Source organism: Pogoniulus pusillus, chromosome 8 (assembly GCF_015220805.1).
Source record: "Pogoniulus pusillus isolate bPogPus1 chromosome 8, bPogPus1.pri, whole genome shotgun sequence".
NCBI classification, from domain to species: domain Eukaryota; kingdom Metazoa; phylum Chordata; class Aves; order Piciformes; family Lybiidae; genus Pogoniulus; species Pogoniulus pusillus.
Window position 1 is genome coordinate 39,835,602 of NC_087271.1, and position 21,758 is coordinate 39,857,359.

The 21,758-nt window shown below is 50.9% G+C and overlaps 1 protein-coding gene across 1 annotated transcript in view; it reads left to right on the forward strand.

Annotated features, from left to right (window-relative positions):
• AXDND1 (axonemal dynein light chain domain containing 1) overlaps positions 1-21,758 on the forward strand; it is a 30,507-nt gene that overhangs the window by 973 nt on the left and 7,776 nt on the right. Inside the window, exons 3-19 of the mRNA XM_064148327.1 lie at positions 303-403; positions 1,021-1,147; positions 1,685-1,770; positions 2,586-2,642; positions 2,778-2,883; positions 3,717-3,838; positions 4,351-4,491; positions 4,906-5,010; positions 6,229-6,349; positions 7,698-7,799; positions 8,370-8,536; positions 10,386-10,449; positions 10,894-11,128; positions 16,555-16,768; positions 18,295-18,388; positions 19,280-19,488; positions 20,457-20,553. Coding sequence (XP_064004397.1) covers positions 303-403; positions 1,021-1,147; positions 1,685-1,770; positions 2,586-2,642; positions 2,778-2,883; positions 3,717-3,838; positions 4,351-4,491; positions 4,906-5,010; positions 6,229-6,349; positions 7,698-7,799; positions 8,370-8,536; positions 10,386-10,449; positions 10,894-11,128; positions 16,555-16,768; positions 18,295-18,388; positions 19,280-19,488; positions 20,457-20,553 — 2,148 coding nt within the window. The remainder of the gene's footprint in view (positions 1-302; positions 404-1,020; positions 1,148-1,684; positions 1,771-2,585; positions 2,643-2,777; positions 2,884-3,716; positions 3,839-4,350; positions 4,492-4,905; positions 5,011-6,228; positions 6,350-7,697; positions 7,800-8,369; positions 8,537-10,385; positions 10,450-10,893; positions 11,129-16,554; positions 16,769-18,294; positions 18,389-19,279; positions 19,489-20,456; positions 20,554-21,758) is intronic.

Here is a 21,758-nt window from a genome sequence, read left to right on the forward strand (position 1 = left end):
CACCTGGCTGCAGCCTCTCTTCAGGCAGTTGTAGACAGCAATGAGCTCTGCCCTGTCATTGAAGAATACCCCAAATCCAAATGCCCAGATTCAAAGCTCTGCCTTCTAGTCCCTGTGCACCACTCCTGTGCTCTGGCGCTGCTGTGAAGCCGTTGCTGAGGCAGTTTTGTCCGGATGAGTTTCTTTAGCCCTGAGGCAGAAACAGTGATGTGGAGCTTTTTTGAGATGGCCACCTTGACCTCTCCCAGCCCCGACAGCTCTGCTGGCAGAGAGCAGCAGCCACGTGTGCCTTTTGTCTGCAGGGCTGCCTGCGGACCCCAGATCGGCTTTGGCATTATCCTAATCGTCGGACCAAGTTCAGGCACCTGACAGACCACCCTGTCAGTTTGACAGGCGCTGGAAGGTAAGCAAAGAAGGGATCAGAAGCCCGAGGAGATGGAAAGGAATTTGGAACAGAGAGCCAGAGCTCTCCCTGGGCCTCTCCTGGGGAGGGTTCCTCTGCTGCCTGACCTGGCTGAACGAATGGCCCAGCTGTCGTGTCTGAGTTTGGGGTGGGGAGATCTGAGGGAGAGATGTTTTGGGAATGCTGAATAAAAGACTTGCTAAATAAGCAGTTCTTGGAGCTGTCCTTCCGAGGGATGCCAGGCTCTTAGGGATGCTCTGTGATCCGTGATTAGGAAAAGAAGCTCTTCTGGCTTTAATGGACTTAGCAGGGAAGAGCTTTACACTTCTCTGTATATAAGCAACACTGAACGGTGCTAGGAAGTGAAGAATGTTTTTTGCTCTTTGTTGGATGTGAGGTATGCATGTGATAGGCACTGGCAACAGGCATGAACAAATAATAGGCAACACCAGCTTAATTTGCCTTAAAAAAATATGATCTCATGCAGCTGCTTTTGGCCCAGGGGAGGGAGTCCTGGCTGCAAGCCTGGCCTCAGGCTGCACAGCCCAAACCCCACAGCAGTAAGGGAACAGCAGGCTGGCTGTAGGGTGGGTTGGTGAACATCTCCTTTGTTTCAGGGATGTCTCTTACTTGTGTAATATTGCAACTGGCCAAGAAGCTAAAAAAGCAGTGTCTGGCAGAAGCTCTTTTCCTGAGGGTCATCGTGAGCGAAACGGGAGCCGTGGTGCAGCCCCACGTATTTCTGTGAGTTCAGCTCTTCTCTCGCTGGCTGGCAGGAGGGAGGGCCTCATACATGGCCCTGCTTTATCTTGATCCAAAACCCCATCAAACCTTTCCTGCAGTTCCACGCCCCCAGCTCCCCTGCTGCAGTCCAGCATTAGTTGTTTTACTCTGCTGTTAGAATCATAGGATCAGTTGGGGTTGGAAGGGACCACCAGGATCATCCAGTTCCAGCCCACCTGCCATGGGCAGGGACACCCTACCCTAGATCAGGCTACCCAGAGTCTCATCCAGCCTGGCCTTAAACACCTCCAGGCATGGGCTCTCAACTGCCCCTGGAGGTGTTAAACAATCTACATCCAACATCCTGGCCTTTGTCAGGCTCCTGGATGTGCAGCAAAGGGAGAAGCAGCCTGAAGAGCCACTACCTGAGCTTCCCTTTCCTGGCTGCCAAAGCAGTGTCCTCTTTGGGAAGGAGCTGGGAGTTGGTGCACATATTTTGATGCTGGTGTCTTTATATGCTGATATTTCATGCTCTCTTTCTTTCCTTCCCATCACTAGAGAACAAGCCTAGCAGACAGTCTGGTTCCCAAGGAATTTCACGTTGTAAAGAACAGAGGAGTCTTGCCCTTGAAGTACTTTGATGGGTGAGTCATGGCTGCTTTGCAAGGGTTTGCTCTCAGTTGCTCAGAGAGGGGACACCAGGTGAGGAGTAGCTGAGGACACTGCCCAGTATACATCTTGCTGCTGGGAGGAGTATCAAAGGGGTGGCTGTGCAAATCCCATACTAACAAGCAGGCCATAGTTAACCCTGCAGAGCAAGGTGACCCTCCACTTCTTTGTCCCTGCTGCTTGGGGGGCTAAGAAAAATTCTCATGTGCTCTAGAACTGCTCCTGGAGAACACTCAGTAGTTGAACACGAATGTGGAACCTGATTTGATTCCTTGAGGCAACTTTCAGAGAGCACTTTGCTGCTTGAAAAAAAAAATGGATTAGTTTCTCTGTTTCTCTTTTAGAATTACTTTCTGCCATGAGGTTGGGCAGGCTCTGGGTGCTGAATCATAGAATCAACCAGGTTGGAAGAGACCTCCAAGATCATACAGGCCAACGTAGCACCCAGCCATAGCAAATGAACTAGACCATGGCACTGAGTATCTGAAGGAGGCCTACAAAAAGGCTGGGGAGAGACTTTTTGGACTATGAGGGAGTGACAGAACTGGGAGAATGGAGCAAGGCTGGAGGTGGGGAGAGTCAGCCTGGATGTGAGGAGGAAGTTGTTGAGCATGAGAGTGGTGAGAGGCTGGAATGGGTTGCCCAGGGAGGTGGTTGAGGCCCCATGGCTGGAGGTGTTTCAGGCCAGGCTGGCTGAGGCTGTGTGCAGCCTGCTCTAGGATAGGGTGTCCCTGCCCATGACAGGGGGTTGGTCCCTCCCGACCCTGTCTGATTGTGTGCTTTGTTTCAGGAAGTACACCACACTGCTTGAGGACCGTGAGAAGAAGCTGAGGCTGTTCCCATCCACGTAAGTGCAACTCCACGCAAAGGTCTCTCTGCGAAAAAACCAAACCCACCCCAAACCCCAGCTGGTTTGTATTCATTTCCTGAGAAATGATCAGAACAGGCTCTACGGAAGAATAATTTGTCTGTGGTCTGTCAGGAAACCTTCTGGGAGGTTAGAGGTCATCCAGCTGATGGAGATGATGGACAGCATGCTGGAGAAAGCCGGCGTCGACAAGCTAATCCGAGTAACAGGACCGTCACAGGTGGGGAGCTCGCTCGTACCCAGAGAAAGGACATACTGCTTTCTGTACTGTTAGAATCAACCAGTATGGAAGAGACCTCCAAGCTCATCCACACAACCAGACCATGGCACTAAGTGCCTCATCCAGGCTTGTCTTGAACAATTCCAGGGACAGTGACTTCACCACCTCCCTGGCAGCCCCTGCTGTGCTTAAGGTGCCTGCTGGGAGGAAGTTTCTGCCCTAGCTAGCTGTTTATAGGCCCTACAACAATCAGAGCTTTCCTCTCCTGAGCTTCTCTTCATCGTTTTCTCATCCACAAAGAACAAAGAGTTACCTTCCTGGTGCAGGGAGTTGCATTTCTGATCAAAAGGCCAGAAAAGAGAGCCTTTGGCAGTACTACTGTGTCAGAGTGAAGGCAGTAGCTGCCTCATCACTTTATTGGAGGTAGGCTGCTGCTGCACTACACAATGAGCCATTGCAGACCTTCATGCACCTGAAAAACATGTGCCAAAGAACATCTGTACTGTGCTTTGCTGTATTTTCTGTCCTCCTTCCATGGTGATGGGGAATGATTGTTGGAAAGTGTAGAGCAGGAGCTCCAGCCAGAGTTAGCAGAGGTTCCTGTGGGTGTTGGTGGGAGGGGTAGTCAGAACAGTGCATAACATGTTTAAGAAGAAAACTAAATACATGCAGGGCAGGTCTTGCCCTTCCCCTTTCTGCTTTTGGTAGTGTTTTGTTCTGACAGGCAAGCCTGCTTCAGGAGAAATGAGAGATCTGTAGCAGTGTGTTGTGAGAGGAGCAGGCTGGCCAGGCTGTCTCTGCTGGGCTGTAATTCCCAGTGCCTGTTTTGCCAGCTGCACAACATGCTGGAGCTGATGAAGGCAGAGCAGAACATCTACAACATCGTTTTCCACGAGCTGATTCGGCAGGTCAGCGTGGACTGCGTGGAGAGAGGACAGCTCCTTTCAAAGCTCAGGTCAGCGTTAGCCAGCTCTTAATCCCCCTCTTCATCTGTGGCTATGGACTCTCAGGGCAGTGGTAGCTGTTGCAGGTTGTTCGTGATGTCTGTGCCCAGCAAAGTCAGCCTGTAACGACACAGCTGCTGCAAGATCTGAAGCAAGGAATTAGCTTTGATTTCCCCACCTAGTTAACAACCTGAGCTAATGAGCCTCTGTTAGGTAAGCTGAAGCTGCAAGTCAGTGTCACTGTCACAACACTTGACAGTGTGGGCATCTCACTGGCGTGAGAGCCAGTGGAAGCTTTCACAGGTGTCATTGCTGGTGCTTACTCAGAGCCAGAGCTCCTATCCTCATATTATCACCATGTAGCAATTAGATTGTTCCAGAGCATTTGAAATCCCCAGGTCAAGCACTCCAAAGATTGCCTTCTAGACAGCTTCCTATGCAGTGACAGGAAAGGGTTTTCAGGTGGTGTGAGAGAGATCTGTGCCTTCAGGTAAATGCTCATCTTTTCCTGGCTTCACTGCAGGCAGAGGTATGTGCATCTCATGGAGCGGATTCCTGAGCAGATGAAGACCCTCTACCAAAAAATGATGGCACAGCAGCTGATTGACAGGCACATTACAGAAGAACTACTCTCTTTTAAAGACTCTGTAGGACAGTTGGCCAGGTCTGAACCCTGCCCAGTTCTAAGAAATTCTCTTTAGGCCCTGGGCTTAGTCCATTGATGTCATTTAGACCTCTAATCCTCCTCCCTTAGGGGCAGGAGGACAGGATTATGACACGAAGCAAAGCAACAGGGCCCACACTTCAGCTTTCTCATCTCTCATTGCACTCTCTCAGTGCCAAGTAATGTCAACACCACCTCCTTTGCATACTGTAGGGCCATTGATAGGGGAACTGCACTAGAGGGTTGTTGGAGCAACATGGGAAGAGGAGGTCTTCAAGATGCCTTTCACCTCTACAGTGAGATCATTGTGCTAGAGGCAGAGAGCTCTGTGTGATGAGGACAGCAGTCTGCTTGCCAGAGTAGAGACCTTTGGGTTGGGCTAAGCTGTGCTAAGACTGTTCCCTGCTGTTTCAGTGAGCTGCGTGAGGTACAGCAGCGAGACCACCAGGTGACCAGAAAAGCAGAGGAAGCTCAAGAGGAGCTGTCTGCAGCCTTGCAGGAAGATGAGGTGAATGCAAAGTAAGTTGCTTTCAAAGCTGAGGTTGAGAGGTTTCTGCAGTGTGCTGGAATCATGCTCTTAGAGTTTGGAAGGAGAAGCAAGGACTGGTTTCCCTCTGGGGAAAGAGAGCTTGGCTGCTTGTGACATGGATGTTTATGACATGGCCTTCAAAGGGACAGAAAGTGCTCAAAATGTTTCTACTTCAAGCCATGAAGGTTGCATTATTTGCTCAGGTGCTGGCATTCCCTTTTCTTTTACCCCTCACAGCCACTGAGCTTGCAACTCCAAACTTCAGAGGGGCCTGTGAACATCCTCAGATACCCAAGAAATCAGGGATTTAGGTGGCTGGTATGAGAATGGTGAGAGAGCAGGCACACAGATTCACCTACAGGAGTCTTGTGTCACAAAGAGAGCAACTCACCTAGGCCCAGCAGAGATCCGTAGTCATGATAATTGGAAACTTGCAATGGGAGCACCACCAGAAGGAACTTGGGGAGAAGGACCTGTGAATCTACAGGCTGTGCAGGATATGGCTGAGGAAGAAGGAAGGAAGAGGAAATAGCTAAGGAAAAAAAATAGGAACTGGGAGAGAGACACACAAGGTGAATGAGAAGCAGAGGTGCAGGGGTTCTGCTGGGTGAGTGAGAGGCAGAGGTGCAGGGGTTCTGCTGGGTGAGTGAGAGGCAGAGGTGCAGGGGTTCTGCTGGGTGAGTGAGAGGCAGAGGTGCAGGGGTTCTGCTGGGTGAGTGAGAGGCAGAGGTGCAGGGGTTCTGCTGGGTGAGTGAGAGGCAGAGGTGCAGGGGTTCTGCTGGGTGAGTGAGAGGCAGAGGTGCAGGGGTTCTGCTGGGTGAGTGAGAGGCAGAGGTGCAGGGGTTCTGCTGGGTGAGTGAGAGGCAGAGGTGCAGGGGTTCTGGGTGAGTGAGAGGCAGAGGTGCAGGGGTTCTGCTGGGTGAGTGAGAGGCAGAGGTGCAGGGGTTCTGCTGGGTGAGTGAGAGGCAGAGGTGCAGGGGTTCTGGGTGAGTGAGAGGCAGAGGTGCAGGGGTTCTGCTGGGTGAGTGAGAGGCAGAGGTGCAGGGGTTCTGCTGGGTGAGTGAGAGGCAGAGGTGCAGGGGTTCTGCTGGGTGAGTGAGAGGCAGAGGTGCAGGGGTTCTGCTGGGTGAGTGAGAGGCAGAGGTGCAGGGGTTCTGCTGGGTGAGTGAGAGGCAGAGGTGCAGGCATTCTTCCTCTTTCCCTTCCAGCCTTTTAGAAGAGTTTCGGGAGTTGTACGAGCTGCAGAGAAGACGGCTGGAAGAGCAAATTCTGCTGGTAGCCCGGGACAGAGACATCTGGAGCTCAGCTGCATATGACCTGGCTCTGAAGGTAGGTGCAGGAGATCAGTTGTCCATTGCCAGGGGTGCAGTATCACAACAATCTTGTTCCAAGGGCAGATTTCAGCCCAAAGAACGTTTTTGTTCAATACAGTTAGGTGGTAACACATCAACGCCATTCTGGGGTGTATTAGAGGGAGTGTGGTTAGTAGGTCAAGAGAGGTCCTTCTCCCCCTCTACTCTGCCCTGGTGAGGCTGCATCTGGAGTACTGTGACCAGCTCTGGGTCCTCCAGTTCAAGAAGGACATAGAACTGCTTGAGAGAGTCCAGCACAGAGCCAGAAAGATAATTAAAGGAGGGGAACATCTCTGTTATGAGGAGAGCCTGAGGGAGCTGGGGATGTGCTGCTTGGAGAGGAGGAGAGTGAGAGGTGAGCTCATCCATGGTTATCAATATGTGCAGGTGAGTGCCAGGAGGCTGAGCCAGGCTCTGCTGGGTGATGCCCAATGACAGCACAAGGGGCACTGGTGGAAGCTGAGGCATAGGAAGTTTCATGTAAACATGAGGAGTCTCTGTGTGGGTGACTGAGCACTGGAACAGGCTGCCCAGGGAGGGTTGTGGAGTCTCCCTCTCTGGAGATATTCAACACCCACCTGGATGCATTCCTGTGTGATCTGGTACAGGTGATCCTGCTCTGGCAGGGGGGTTGGACTGGAGGAGCTTCCAAGGTCCCTTCCAGCCCCTGACATGCTGTGGTTTTGTCTTCTCATCCTTACCCTGCCCTCATTTTCCCAATGTCTGTTGTATTTTTCAGGGGCGTGTGTTAAATGGAAACCTCTGAACTCGCACAGCAGTTTTGGTATGGCTCTCCAGATGCCATGCAGGAGGAGCTTCTGTCAAATTAGTATTTCCCTTCAGAGATAGATTCAGCTAAAAAGCTTCCTATTCCTCATAACTTAGACTATTCTAGTGTAGAATATCATAGAATCAACCAGGTTGGAAGAGAGCTCCAAGCTCAGCCAGTCCAACCTAGCACCCAGCCCTGGCCAATCAACCAGACCATGGCACTAAGTGCCCCAGCCAGGCTTTTTCCATAGAATCAACCAGGTTGGAAGAGACTTCCAAGCTCAGCCAGTCCAACCTATATCCTTACATTTCCTCACAAAATACCACTCTGGGTTAATTCTGTGCTTCTTTGTTTGTGACCATCTATTTTATCCTATTCAAGTTTAAAGCCTATTAGGACAATCTCTGAGGCTCTGGGAGATGAGAGATGTAATTGTAAGGAAATCAGGCTCAGCTGCTTGAGTCTTGTTTCACTGATGGCAGAGCTCCTGTGTTCTGTCAGATGCCTCTTCCCTCAGAAGAAAACAGGGCAAGTAATAACTTCTTTTCTCCAGATGATAGACAGAGACCAGCTCACGTTAGTCCACAGGCTCCATGTTAGTGGAAAGACACTGACCACTATTCTCCAGCACTTCATAGCCCTCTTGGCCTCCAAGGTAGGAGCTTATCTGTGCTGGGCTGCTGTTCCAAGTGTGTGCATGCATGGTTTGTGTAACTCTCTGGTTCTCAGTGAGGCACTGGTTACTTTGAGTGTTCCTAGGACTTTCAGGTATTAATCTAATCTCAATCACTAAATTACTGAGAGCTCAGTCTGCTTTTCTTTCTCTTTAGTCCCTTCTCTGCATGACAGACTTCTCTTTTTTTTCCTGTCTGTTTAATTTCTGTTGCTTTTTCCTTCTCTCCCTGTTTCTTCTGTCTCTCTATTCCTTCTCCACAAAATCAAAACAGATCCAGTGTGATTTTGGCCTCACAGCTATGGTGCTGCACAATCTCTCAAGCAGCATATGAGCAACAAGGAGCTGAGTGCTCAGCTTTGTGGTGCCCAGGGAGGGTGAGCCACTCCAGTCCTGTCTCAAAGGGTTTGTGAAGGTTGTGCTGTGGAATTGCAGACATTTCCCGGGTCTCTGATATCTGCATATCTTAAACTGACTGGGGCAGAGGGAGAATTCCTCCTACTCAGATCTGATAATCACAACAGGCCCTTTTCCCACCCTTCTGCCTAACAGGACCCAGGAGACCTGGCTCAGCTGCAGGAAGAGACGGAGCAGTTCAGGCAGAAGCTGGGTCACATTGCAGCAGAAATAGAGCAATCCGAGGAGGCCAGCCAGGGAAAACTGCAAATTGCCTGCAGCAGCCTCAACAAGTGGCTTCAGCTCTTCCACAGCAGTGACTTGTGAGTGGCCCAGAGGGACTGGGGTGGCAGTCAGCTCCCTCAGCCTTTGCCACACACCAGTGGATCTCGCTGGCTCGATTCAAAGCTTACACAGACTTTCAGGTGCAGTGAGGTTTGGTGTAGTTTGCATGTCCCTCACTGCTCTGCTGTACACTTATTTAGATAAGCACATCCCTAATGGGAAGAGATTGAACGAGGCCAAGTGCAGGGCCAAAGTACAGACACTTTGGCCACAGCAACCCCAAGCAGGACTACAGGCTGGGGCCAGAGTAGCTGAGAGCAGCCAGGAAGAAAAGGAGCTGGGGGTGCTGGGAGAGAGGAGCTGAAGATGAGGCAGCAGTGCCCAGGTGGGCAGCAGAGCCAATGGCATCCTGGGCTGGCTCAGGAGCAGTGTGGGCAGCAGGACAAGGGAGCTTATTCTGCTCCCATACTCAGCACTGCTCAGGCCACACCTTGAGGGCTGTGTCCAGTTCTGGGCTCCTCAATTGCAGAGAGATGTTGAGGTGCTGGAAGGTGTCCAGAGAAGGGCAGCAAGGCTGGGGAGGGGCCTGGAGCAGAGCCCTGTGAGGAGAGGCTGAGGGATCTGGGGGTGTGCAGCCTGCAGCAGAGGAGGATCAGGGCAGAGCTCATTGCTGTCTACAGCTCCCTGCAGGGAGGCTGTAGCCAGTTGGGGTTGGGCTCTGCTGCCAGGCAACCACCAATAGAACAAGGGGACACAGTCTGGAGCTGTGCCAGGGGAGGTCTAGGCTGGATGTTAGGAGGAAGTTGTTGTCAGAGAGAGTGATTGGCATTGGAATGGGCTGCCCAGGGAGGTGGTGGAGTGGCCGTGCCTGGAGGTGTTGAAGCCAAGCCTGTCTGGGGCACTTAGTGCCATGGTCTGGTTGGTTGGCCAGGGCTGGGTGCTAGGTTGGGCTGGATGAGCTTGGAGGTCTCTCCCAACCTGGCTGATTCTATGATTCTAACAATAACTCTGAAGAGAAGCTGTGGGTTTGTGGTTGAGTTCAGTGGAACTCAGGAGGATTGTCCCCTCCTGATGTGAACCAGTGCTCTTTTTGCAGCTGTCACTGCTACAGCAGAGTTCTTCTCTTTGTTTTGGCTCATTTTAACTGCCACAGAGTGTCTGAGTTACATTGAGTGGGAGGAAAAGAAAACCCCTGCTTGAGTGGGGCCTGGTGGGTTTGAGTTCTCTTCCCATTTACAGTCAGTATCACTAACTTGTGATGTTAAACTATGATCACAAAATGGTGATGTTGTGATGGTTTGGGTGTTACCTACCCCCCAACTCTTGTGAAATCACCCAGACTAGACTCAGCTCAGCTAGAATTAGAATGAGGCTTTATATTTACAGCTCAGCACAATATCCAAGCAGCTATTTAGCATGTAAACAGCTACAGACAGAAGGATACAGGTTAAAAAAAGGAACACGGAAACACAGCAGCCCTCCCAGAAACCTGAGTCCCCAGGAGGGGCTCCCAACCACCCTAACACCTCCCTTCCACCCCTCTACCTTATCCCAGGCTTTGCCTTATGTTCAAGGTGAGTTTGGAGAATGGGCCAGGGGGGTTAGGAAGCAGAAGGATTAGTTAGCAGGTTAGGGAGAGAAGGGAGGCAGCCACAGCCAGAGAGCAACTCTGTTATCTATATTTGTGTTCTTGTTTTTATCCATCGCAGCAGACATCAGCACTGCTTCCTTTTCACAGCCTGGCATCTCATTCTTCTCACCAAAATATCCCAGCTAGCTTCAAACTAGCTCAGATGTGTAGGGTATGTCTTGATTCCTGGTTTTGCAATGGCTGCTAAAGGAGTTTTTTTTCTCTCAGCTCTCACCCTTTCTTTCCCTCTGCTTTAGCTCTTCTCCAATGAATGAAAAGCTACTGGATGAAGTCCTGCAAGATATCAAGAACTTGATAAATGTAAGACTTTTAGGGGTTAGACACACTATTGAGTTGTATCTGCTCAGCAAGTTTCCCTGTGTTAGTTGAGCCCCATTGAGCTTCTATGGCTATAATGAATCTCAGAAACCTACATCAGCTCAATCTGCGGAAGTTTAAGATGAGTCTCCACATGAGAAGTTATAATTAACCAATGCCATGGTTCAACCAGTGCATCAAACTTAGTTGTGCATTTAAGCACTCTCTGACTGACAGCTCTGGTGAGTGATGGGTGATATTAATCCTTAGAAGCACTCAGAACTGTCACCAATAGGTTCCAAATTTATTGTGCCATCTACTCACAGTGACACCTTTATGCTCACTGCTTCCTCGCACTTCTCTTGCTTTACCTCCATCACCTTTCTCTTGCAGCTAAGGGATGGTCCAACTTGTGGGGCCACAGCAAGCTTGCTGCTTTTCTTTCAGATGCTGAAAGAAGACCTGGAGCAGTATGGAGGGGAGGTGCACCTAAGGAGGATGGAAAGCCTGAGGAGTGCTGCCAGCCTGCAGGAGCACTGGATGGAGCTGGGACAAACGGTGCTGAACCGACACCAGGCCTTCGCTGGAGCGTTGCCTCCTCAGTGTGCTGCCCTGGAAGAAATAAACCAAAGGGCACATGAGCTCTACCAGCAATACCACATGAGGATAAGTGGGAATCATGGTAAGGAATGGTCAATTCTACAGTTACAAGATCACAGAATGGTAGAGGCTGGAAGTGACCTATGGCGATGATCCACTTTAACCCTTCTGCTAAAGCAGGTTTCCCAAGATCAGGTTGCTCAAGAGTGTACCCAGGCAGGTTTTGAAAGTATCCAGAGAAGGAGACTCCACAACCACTCTCGGCAAGGCTGTTCCAGTGCTCTGGCACCCTCAAAGTAAAGTTTCCCCTTACATTTAAGTGAAACTTCCTGTGTCCCAGTTTGTGCCCGTGGCCCCTGGTCCTGTTGCTGGGCACCAATGAAAAGAGCCCAGCCCAGCCTCATCCTCTCGACTTCCACCCTTTAGATTTTGATATGTATTAATAAGATCTTCTCTCAGCCTGCTCTCCTCCAGGAGAAACAGCCCCAGGTATCAGCCTTTCCTTCTTAAAGAGGTGATCCAGCCTCCTAATTGTCTTTGTGGCTCTCCCTTGGATTCTGTTCTTTGTCTCTGGTACTGGGGAGCCCAGCACTGGGCACAGGACTCCACATGTGTCCTCACCAGGGCAGAGTAGAGGGGAAGGAAAACTTCCCTTGACCTGCTGACCATCCTCATCTTAGTGCACTCCAGAATGCTATTGACCTTCTTGGCCATGAGGGCACATTGCTGGCTCATGGTGAGCTGGTCCACTAGCATGGCCAGGGCCCTTAGAGTTGCTGGAAGCAGGTCAAGCCCTCACCTGTACTGGGGCAGGGGCCTGTTCCTCCCTAGCTGCGAGACTCTCTACTCGCCCTCGTTGAGCTTTGTGAGGTTCACCTCTGCCCAAGCCTCACTGAATAGCAGCACAGCCTGCTGGGGAGTCAGTTTTTCCTTGGGGATGCCAGGGAAGTAACAGGTAATAAGGAAGTGCTCAAGATAAGCTGTACTGACCTTTTACAAAGCTAAAGGTCCTCTTCTCCAGGCTTTTTAGACTGCAGAAGGGGAGGCTCAGGGCAGAGCTCATTGCTGTCTGCAGCTGCCTGAAGGGAGGCTGTAGCCAGGTGGGGTTGGTCTCTTCTGCCAGGCACCCAGCAACAGAACAAGGGGCCACAGCCTCAAGCTGTGCCAGGGGAGGTCTAGGCTGGATGTTAGGAGGAAGTTGATTCTGTGATTCTAAGGTCTGACCCTCAGATGCATGCTGGGAATCATAGAATCAACCAGGTTGGAAGAGACCTCCAAGCTCATCCAGTCCAACCTATCCCCTAGTCCTATCCAGTCAACTAGACCATGGCACTAAGTGCCCCAGCCAGGCTTTGCTTCAACACCTCCAGGCACAGCCACTCCACCACCTCCCTGGGCAGCCCATTCCAATGCCAATCACTCTCTCTGCCAACAACTTCCTCCTAACAGCCAGCCTAGACCTCCCCTGGCACAACTTGAGACTGTGTCCCCTTCTTCTATTGCTGGTTGCCTGGCAGCAGAGCCCAACCCCACCTGGCTACAATGTCCCTTCAGGTAGTTCATTCAAGGGATAAACACCAAGGAAGTGAGTTCTCAGCCACACAGAAAAGATACCTGAGATGTTCAGTGTGACAGAATGGAGAGAGGGGACACAGGGAAGGCATGTGGCACGTTCAGAGGGAGTGTGGGTGGTTTGTGGTGATGAGGATGTTGATGGGAAAGAAAATCAGTGGCAAAGGGAAGAATGGATGTTTAAAATGTGAAGTAAGACAGCACTTTGAGGATCAGGAACCAGACACCACTGTCTCGGAGGGTAATGCTTTTTTATTGCCTTATCACTAATGTGAAGTTATCTTTATCTAGATACCAATTGTCCTGATAACAAAGTATAGAAAGAAATGTTTTCTTTGCTGATGTCAACTTATCATGTCCTGTGTGAGATAACAAACAATTGTTGGGTAATTTGCAGCTAATCTTCTCAACCTTTGCCTCTGCAAGATCTTGGCTCATTTCTGTTTCGTGATGGCTTCTCAAATCATTTTGGTTCCTTTCAGCAGGCTAAAGCTAAACCCAGCTTGTGCTGTCAGAAACTGCTGCTCGTGTTTGCTAAACTGCTTCTCAGGCTGTCATCTTATTCTTTCACTCATGGCCATCCTGTGCCTTTCCCCACATTACCTTATGCTACATGTTGTATTTCAACCCACTGAAGAAGCTGAGATGGAAGGACAAATTTGTCTATCCTAAGAAAAAGCTAAAGGAGATAAATATTCTCAGTAGGTCTTATTAGAAAGTAAGAGAGGAGAAAAGGAGGAACAGGCAGCAGCAGGGCAAAAATCTAACTGCAGATTGTCAGAAGCCTCAACAGCCATGATCTGAACTAAGGGCACAGCTCAGACATCTGATCCTGCACTGCTTCAGCCAGACAAGTCCAGAGAAGGGGATCTGAGCTGATATCTTTGCTTATTTTAACAAAGGCTTGGGAAAGGGGACCACAGGAGAAACATTTTCTTCATCCAAGGAGGTGGATTTTGTGAGTGGCTTGGATTAGTTTTTGCATTGCACCCTAATGGCCTTTCAGTAGAGCAGACAAAGTGTCTCTTCTCTTTGCATTGCATCTCTGCTAAGAAACAGTGGAAAAGAAAGAGATTCTCAGGAACAGGGAAGAGACAAAGCTGAGGATGTGGTGATTTTTGTCCTGTAAGGCAAAGGCACTCAGTTCACAGGATCACAGGATGTTAGGGGCTGGAAGGGACCCAAGGAGATCAAGTCCAACCCCCTGCCAGAGCAAGACCACTCAATCCACACAGGCCGTGAAAGGCTCCAGAGAAGGAGACTCCACAGCCTCTCTGGGCAGCCTGTGCCAGTGCTCTGGGACCATTACAGGAAAGAAGTTCCTCCTTGTGCTGAGCTGGAACCTCCTGTGCTGCAGCTTACACCCATTGCTCCTTGTCCTATCCCAGGGAGCAGTGTCTGCTCCCCCTCCTGACCCCCAGCCCTCAGGTGTTTATAGACATTGATTAAATCCCCTCTCAGTCTTCTCCAGACTAAGCAGCTCCAGGTCCCTCAGCCTTTCCTCATAAGACAGTCCTCCAGTCCCCTCATCATCCTCACAGCCCCCTGCTGGACCCTCTCCAGCAGATCCCTGTCCCTCTGAAACTGGGGAGCCCAAAACTGAAGGCAGTGTTCAAGATGAGGTATTCTTTCCTTCTGAGATCTGGTTGCCTGCTCTTGAGCAGCATGTGCCAGACATACAAAGGGTTTGGTACTTAATAAGGAGGATCAGAAATGCAGGGAAAACAATGAGATGTGAGGTGGTTTGAGACAGCAAAGGTAAGAAAAGCCTTAGGTGAAATCTGTAAGGTTCAGCTTGATGTCTTTGCTTTTACTCAGCCTTCCTTCTTCACTTCTTAAAGGCCTTCAGAGTGTATCACCTTTGTGAGAGTATGATTTTGACTCTGTGATTGGCACTTGGCATTGGAGTGACCTACTCAGTGCATTAGGTCTTCTCTTTTTTGAGAGCTTGATTCAGTTTTTAAGATCAATGCAATGACCCAGAGAGCCTTCCTGAGGCAGGCCACGAGGTGAAAAGGGTTGACAATGTTATGTGAGGTCTAATATGGTCAAACCACATGTAAGGGATCAGAAGTGACTACTCTTCCTCATGCCCTGCCCTTCTGGGGCTCACCTTTCTTCTCTGCTCTTAAGATGATGTTGCATGGCAGGAAAACTTGAGTGATATCAATCCTGTTAATCCTGGTCTACAAAACCTGATGCCTGGTGATGGAGATCCTATTGCATGCTCTGAAAGGCTCCACTGTGGAGAGTAACTTCCTCCCTTTTTTATCAGCCTGGACATGCCCAAACTGCTTCACTTCTGAACCAGGGGAGAAGGTAACCAGTTCTACCCCATGGCTGTATGAGACTGATCCACACATCAAAAGCATGCAAATATCACCAAAATTATCATCTCCTCTGTGCAGTTTGAGCCTAGCTGGAATACTTTAGTGAGAGAAATTAGATGCCAGGCTGTGAAAAGGAAACTCTGGTGATGTCTGCTTCATCATGGGCTTGCTGAGATGGATAAAAGCAAGAACATAAACAAAGATAACAAAGTGGGTGTGAGTCTCTGACACAGCTGATGCCTGTACTTTTCTCCTTGGCTTGCTCTGTGTGACTAATCCTTCTGCTTTCTAACCCCCCTGGCTGACCCTCCAAGCTCACTTTGCATGTAAGGCAAAGTCTGGGGTAAGGTAAAGGGGTGGAAAGGCTGTGGAAGGGTGGTTGGGAGCCCCTCCTGGGGACTGTGGTTTCTGGGAGGGCTGTTGTGCTTCTGTATCATGTTTAACTTGCATATTTCTGTCTGTAGCTGTAGATACTGTAAATAGCTGCTTGGATATTGTGCTAAACTGTGGATATAAAGCTTAATTCCTTAATTTCCAGCTCAGCTGAGTCTAGTCTGGGTGATGTGAAAAGCAGGGGGGGGGGTAGTGGGTAACACCCAAATTGTCCCAACCTCCATGTGTTTCGTGTGCAGTCTTTCATACAAGATGCTGTGGAGGCCAGAACCTCACCAGGGTCTAGGGAAAGCTTAACTGTTGTATATTAAGAGCAATCACTCCTGCATTTCAAGCATATTCCCCAACAAACAAATCATAGAATCAACCAGGCTGGAAGGACATCCATCAGCATGTGACAGATGAGTGAATAAACAAGCAGTTTGCTCCCTTGCCCAGGTGTTGTGCACATCTGTCTGTGCTGTATGACCTGCATCTTTGAAGAATTAAGTTATAGACTCAGTCAGGGTTGGAAGGGACCACAAGGATCAGCCAGTTCCAAGCCTCCTGCCATGCTCAGGGACACCCTACCCTAGAGCAGGCTGCACACAGCCTCAGCCAGCCTGGCCTTAAACACATCCAGCCATGGGGCCTCAATCACCTCCCTGGGCAACCCATTCCAGCCTCTCACCAATCTCATGCTGAGCAACTTCTTCCTCACGTCCACTCTGAGTCTCCCCACCTCCAGCTTTGCTTCATTCCCCCCAGTCCTGTCACACCCTGACAGCCTCAGAAGTCTCTCCCCAGATTTTTTTTAGGCTCCCTTCAGATGCTGGAAGGCCACAAGAAGGTCCCCTGGGAGCCTCCTCTGCTCCAGCCTGCACAGCCCCAACTCTCTCAGTCTGTCCTCACAGCAGAGCTGCTGCAGCCTCTGAGCATCCTCATGGATGATTATAATTGCAGAGCTGTTCTGAAAAGAGTTATCTCAGGCCTTTATTTAATGAGGCAGCCAAATCTGCCAAGGCAAGAAGAAAAGTTAGAGCTTCAAATCAAGCTAATTTTCTTTCAGGTTGCTCTGAATCAAGTGCTGCCCAAAGAGCTCATTCTTAGTCCTGAGTATAGCTGGTTCCCACACAGGCTGTGCATCCCCCTTGGCCTCCCTCTTTTGAGTTCAGCTTTGGTTTTGCTGGCTGAAAGCTGTGTAATTAAAGGATTGTGTTTTCCTCCCCTGCAGGCACAGCCAGAGCCCTGGCAGCCTTGGTGAGAGGCATGGAAGACTGGTTCTTCAAGGTGCCAGAGCTGCAGCGAGGCTCCGGCAGGCGGGAAGCTGCGCTGCGGGCGTTGTGCCGCAGCATCCCGGCGTGGCTGGCCAAAGTGGAGGCAGCCAAGAGCTGCAGCGGCTCCAGCCACCTGCGTGAAGCTGAGAGGGATGAGAAGCCTCATTTCCTGTAAGGACAGAGGGGTTCATGGAGTCTGGGCTGGCTCTGTACTTTAAACTGCACACTTAATAAAAGAGAGGTGTTCTTTTGTGGGGACCCTGGTGCAGGAAGTGCCAAAATGATTGGCAGCTGCCTTTAATTTGCTTTGACTTGACACTATCTGTGGAAACAGTTAGTGGCTTCCAAATCATAGAACCAGCCAGGTTGGAAGAGACCTTCAACATCATCCAGTCCAACCTAGCGCCCAGCCCTGTCCAATCAACCAGACCATGTGTGGCCAGCAGGACAAGGGAGCTTATTCTGCTCCCATACTCAGCACTGCTCAGGCCACACCTTGAGGGCTGTGTCCAGTTCTGGGCTCCTCAATTGCAGAGAGATGTTGAGGTACTGGAAGGTGTCGAGAGAAGGGCAGCAAGGCTGGGGAGGGGCCTGGAGCAGAGCCCTGTGAGGAGAGGCTGAGGGTGTGCAGCCTGCAGAAGAGGAGGCTCAGGGGAGGGCTCATTGCTGTCTGCAGCTGCCTGCAGGGAGGCTGTAGCCAGGTGGGGTTGGGCTCTTCTGCCAGGCAAGCAGCAATAGAACAAGGGGACACAGCCTCAAGCTGTGCCAGGGGAGGTCTAGGCTGGATGTTAGGAGGAAATTGTTGTCAGAGAGAGTGATTGGCATTGGAATGGGCTGCCCAGGGAGGTGGTGGAGTCACCATCCCTGGAGGCGTTCAAGATAAGTCTGGCTGAGGCACTTAGTGCCATGGTCTGGTTGATGGCCAGGGCTGGGTGCTAGGTTGGCCTGGATGAGCTTGGAGCTCTCTTCCAACCTGGTTGATTCTATGGTTCCTCCTTGGAACATCCCTCTCTCCCTCAGCATTGCCAGCTGCTTTGGGAATCTTGACTTTTGAAGGATACCCAAAACGTGATTCGTTTGCAGTCAGAGTTGTGGGGGCATTTTCTTCCTTGTGGTCCACCATCACCCTTGGTCGATGCCATCAGGGAAGGAATGAGTTGCTGGGCACGTGCAGAACAAGGTGCATGTTAAAGCCATGGCCTGCACGTGCCAGGCTCGCCCACGGCTCTGCCATTCACGCTGCCTGTGTCACGTTTGCAGCGCGTGATGTGCTAACTCGAGGTGCTCCCTCTCAGCTGGGAAGCCAAAGATGTCTTTGAGACAGGAGATCTTCAGATCTCCTTCCAGTTACCTGAAGGGGGCCTGGGGAAGGGCCTCTTTACAAGGACTTGTAATGACAGGGTGAGAGAGGAACAGCTTTAAGCTTGCAGAGGGCAGATTTAGACTGGATATTAGGAAGAAATCCTTTACAGTGAGGATGGGGAGACACTGGAACAGGCTGCCCAGGGAGGCTGTGGATGTTCAGGGTGAGCTTGAATGAGGCCTTGAGCTATCTGGTCTAGTGGAAGGTGTCCTCTGCCCATGGCAGGGGGGTTGGACTAGACCATCTTTAAGGTCCCTTCCAACCTAAACCATTCTGTGCATCTCTTCTGGTGTGCTGGAGGTTTCTGGATTTGTTTGTTGTGGTTTTTTTCCAGGGTGGAACCTAGAAAGCTTTTTCAGATGATTCAGCAGTGGGTTCTGTCTGTGAATAATGAGGCTGAGATGAACATCTCAGGTCTTAATGAAAAGGTAAGTGCAAGCTTGGATCTGTTAGGGTGAGAGCAGTGTGCCTGGTAGTCAACTTTCCTTTAATTTCTGTCCGGCCAAACCGCAGCTATGAGGAATGCTTCTTGCTCCTTCAGCACCACCTGCCCTGGTCCTCCTGGGTTGTGCCTTTTTTCCAGCCAAAGGAGCAGAGACCTTTAAAAGTAGCTGTAAGGTCTCACCTGGAGTACTCTGACCAGGTCTGCAGCTCTCAATATAGGAAGGATATAAGGAGCAAATATGTGGAGTGAAGCTGGAGGTGAGGAGGAAGTTGTTGAGCATGAGAGTGGTGAGAGGCTGGAATGGGTTGCCCAGGGAGGTGGTTGAGGCCCCATGGCTGGAGGTGTTTAAGGCCAGGCTGGCTGAGGCTGTGGCCAGGCTGCTCTAGGGTAGGGTGTCCCTGGGCATGGCAGGGGGCTTGGAACTGGCTGCTCCTTGTGGTCCCTTCCAACTCTGACTGATTCTATGATTCCAGGACATGGAGCTGATGGAGCAGGTCCAGAGGAGGGCCATGAAAATGATCAGAGGGTTGGAACACCTCTGCTGTGAGGACAGGCTGAGGGAGCTGGGGGTGTTCAGCCTGGAGAAGAGGAGGCTCCAGGGAGACCTAATAACAGCCTTCTGGTACCTGAAGGGACCTACAAGAAGGCTGGAGGGAGCCTGTTTGCAAAGGCCTGTGGTGCTAGGGCAAGAGGCAATGGCTTCAAACTGGAGAAGAGTAGATTCAGACTGGGTGTTAGGAGCAGGCTCTTTACTGTAAGAGTGGTGGAACTCCGGAGCAGGTTAGGTAGGACACTGGCTGGTGTGGAATGCACTGACTCCTTGGCAAGGCAGTCAGGTGTTGGTGGTGCACCTTTGCTCTGCTGCTTTGTGCAGGTGGCTGCCCTGCACCGAGGCCTGACCCTGTGGCTGGTGCGTTTGCTGGGACACCTGCCCGCAGACCGCGCGCCCCCGCAGCGCTCCTCGCCGCCGCACCCGGGCACCCAGGCAGAAGAGCAGCTCAGGCTCCTAGGGGCGCGCAAGCTGCAGCAGCAGGCGGAGGAGCTGGTTGCAGAGATGGGCAGACTCTCGGGCTCTACAGTCAGGTATCAGCACAGGTTTGCAATTGCATCCAAGGGGATTCTCTCAAGAAAAAACATGGTGTGCTGGAAGCTTGGTGATGGAGACAGGTCCCGTGGATCCCTCGGATCGCGTCCCAGGTCTTCAGTGGGCCTTACTGCAAGTTGTAGGGAAACTAATAACAAGCCCTAAGAGGAGAGGCTGAGGGAGCTGGGGGTGTGCAGCCTGCAGAAGAGGAGGCTCAGGGCAGAGCTCATTGCTGGCTACAACTCCCTGAAGGGAGGCTGTAGCCAGGTGGGGTTGGGCTCTTCTGCCAGGCAAGCAGCACCAGAGCAAGGGGACACAGTCTCAAACTGTGCTAGGGGAGGTCTAGGCTGGATGTTAGGAGGAAGTTCCTGGCAGAGAGAGTGATTGGCATTGGAATGGGCTGCCCAGGGAGATGGTGGAGTCACTGTGCCTGGAGGTGTTGAAGCCAAGCCTGGCTGAGGCACTTAGTGCCATGGTCTGGTTGATTGGCCAGGGCTGGGTGCTAGGTTGGACTGGCTGAGCTTGGAGGTCTCTTCCAACCTGGCTGATTCTATGATAAGATGGGAACTCCTAAAGAGAATAGCAATGCCTGCTTTAAACTTAGTACTGCTATAGAACATGTTCACATCTGTGACTGCACAGGCTCTGCCCACACCTCTGAGGATGACCTCCAGAAGATATAAGGGCATTCTAGGCAGTGACTCTGCGGTCCAGGTCACCTGGAGCAAGTGCTTCAGCATCTGTGCTCACATGTCTACAGCACAGGCATGGACAAGCTGTCCAGGAGGTCACTGTAGCAGTGGGGTAGGAGAGGACTGCTACTCAGGAGACTTGTCTAGTGCAGACAGCTCCTGTGCCTTGTTGATGTCAGTGGGCTCCTGGCTGAAGGAGGTTTTTCCACTTGAATGGTTCTGTGGTGCTCTTGAGTGCACTCCTGCAGTGCTGATGGCATTCTCCACCCTTGCAGCTCCTGCCGTGAGGTCGTCAATGTGCTCGTTCGAAGGAAACGGTCTGAGATGGACTCAGAAGCTGATTCTGAGCTGGAGATGCTGAATAAGGTCAAGGTAAAGGTGCCTGTGTTTCCAGCTGTCTAGCTACAGGGTAGATGAGGCTGCCTTTCCTTTGGAAAAGGTAGAGGAGGGTATATGTGAGGGTTTCAAGGAGAAGGAAGACTTCTGCTACTCCATTGGACTATCCTGGTCCCCCAAGTATCCTTCTGACTCTGCAGCCCTGGAAAGCAGAGGGTCAGGTTGTGTTCAGTGTTAGCATTTCCCTTACCCTGTTTCAGGGTACAAATGCAAGGGCTGTCCTGTGAGATGTATTCTGTGTGTGGCACTCGACTCTCCTTTAGCTCAAAGCTTGTCAGAGCCATGTACATCCAGAGCTGAGTGGTGTTGAGGAGGTCCTGGAGGCACTTGGTGCAAGATGCCTTTATACAGATGCAGTTGAAACTTTTTTGCAGCCAGCTGCTTGCCTGCCACCTCCTTATTCTGCACTTGCAGGTAAAGCTCTTAATTGCTACCACTGTCACCACCAGTGCTTAGCAGAGCTTTGCCTTCACTTGAGGAATAGAAGAGACCTCCAAGCTCATCCAGGCCAACCTAGCACCCAACCCTGGCCAATCAACCAGACCATGGCACTAAGTGCCTCAGCCAGGCTTTGCTTGAGCACCTCCAGTGACAGTGACTCCACCACCTCCCTGGGCAGCCCATTCCAATGTCAATCACTCTCTCTGGCAAGAACTTCCTCCTCACATCCAGCCTAGACCTTTCCTGAGGCCCAAGGCCTCCTTGATGTGGTAGTTTGAGGCTAACTGGAGTATTTTGTTCAGAAAATTTGGATGCTAGGCTGTGAACATGGAAGAGTGCTGATGTCTGCTTCACTCACAGGCTTGCTGAGATGGATAAAAGCAATAACACAAACCATAGATAAGACAGAGCAGGAGAGCCTTTGTGTGTGTCTGTCTGTCTGTTGCAGTGGGTGCCCTGGGCTGCTTCTGTGTATCTAATCCTTCTGCTTTCTAAACCCTCTGCCTGATTCTCCAACATCACCTTGCATGTAAGGCAGACTCTGAGATAAGGTAGAGGGGTGGAAAGGAGGTGTTAGGGTGGTTGGGAGCCCCTCCTGGGCACTCTGGTTTCTGGGAGGGCTGCTGTGTTTCTGTATCACCTTTAACTTGTCAGTTTCTGTCTGTAGCTGTAGAGATTGTAACTATCTGCTTGGATCTTGTGCTGAACTGTGAATATAAAGCTTCATTCCTTAATTTCCA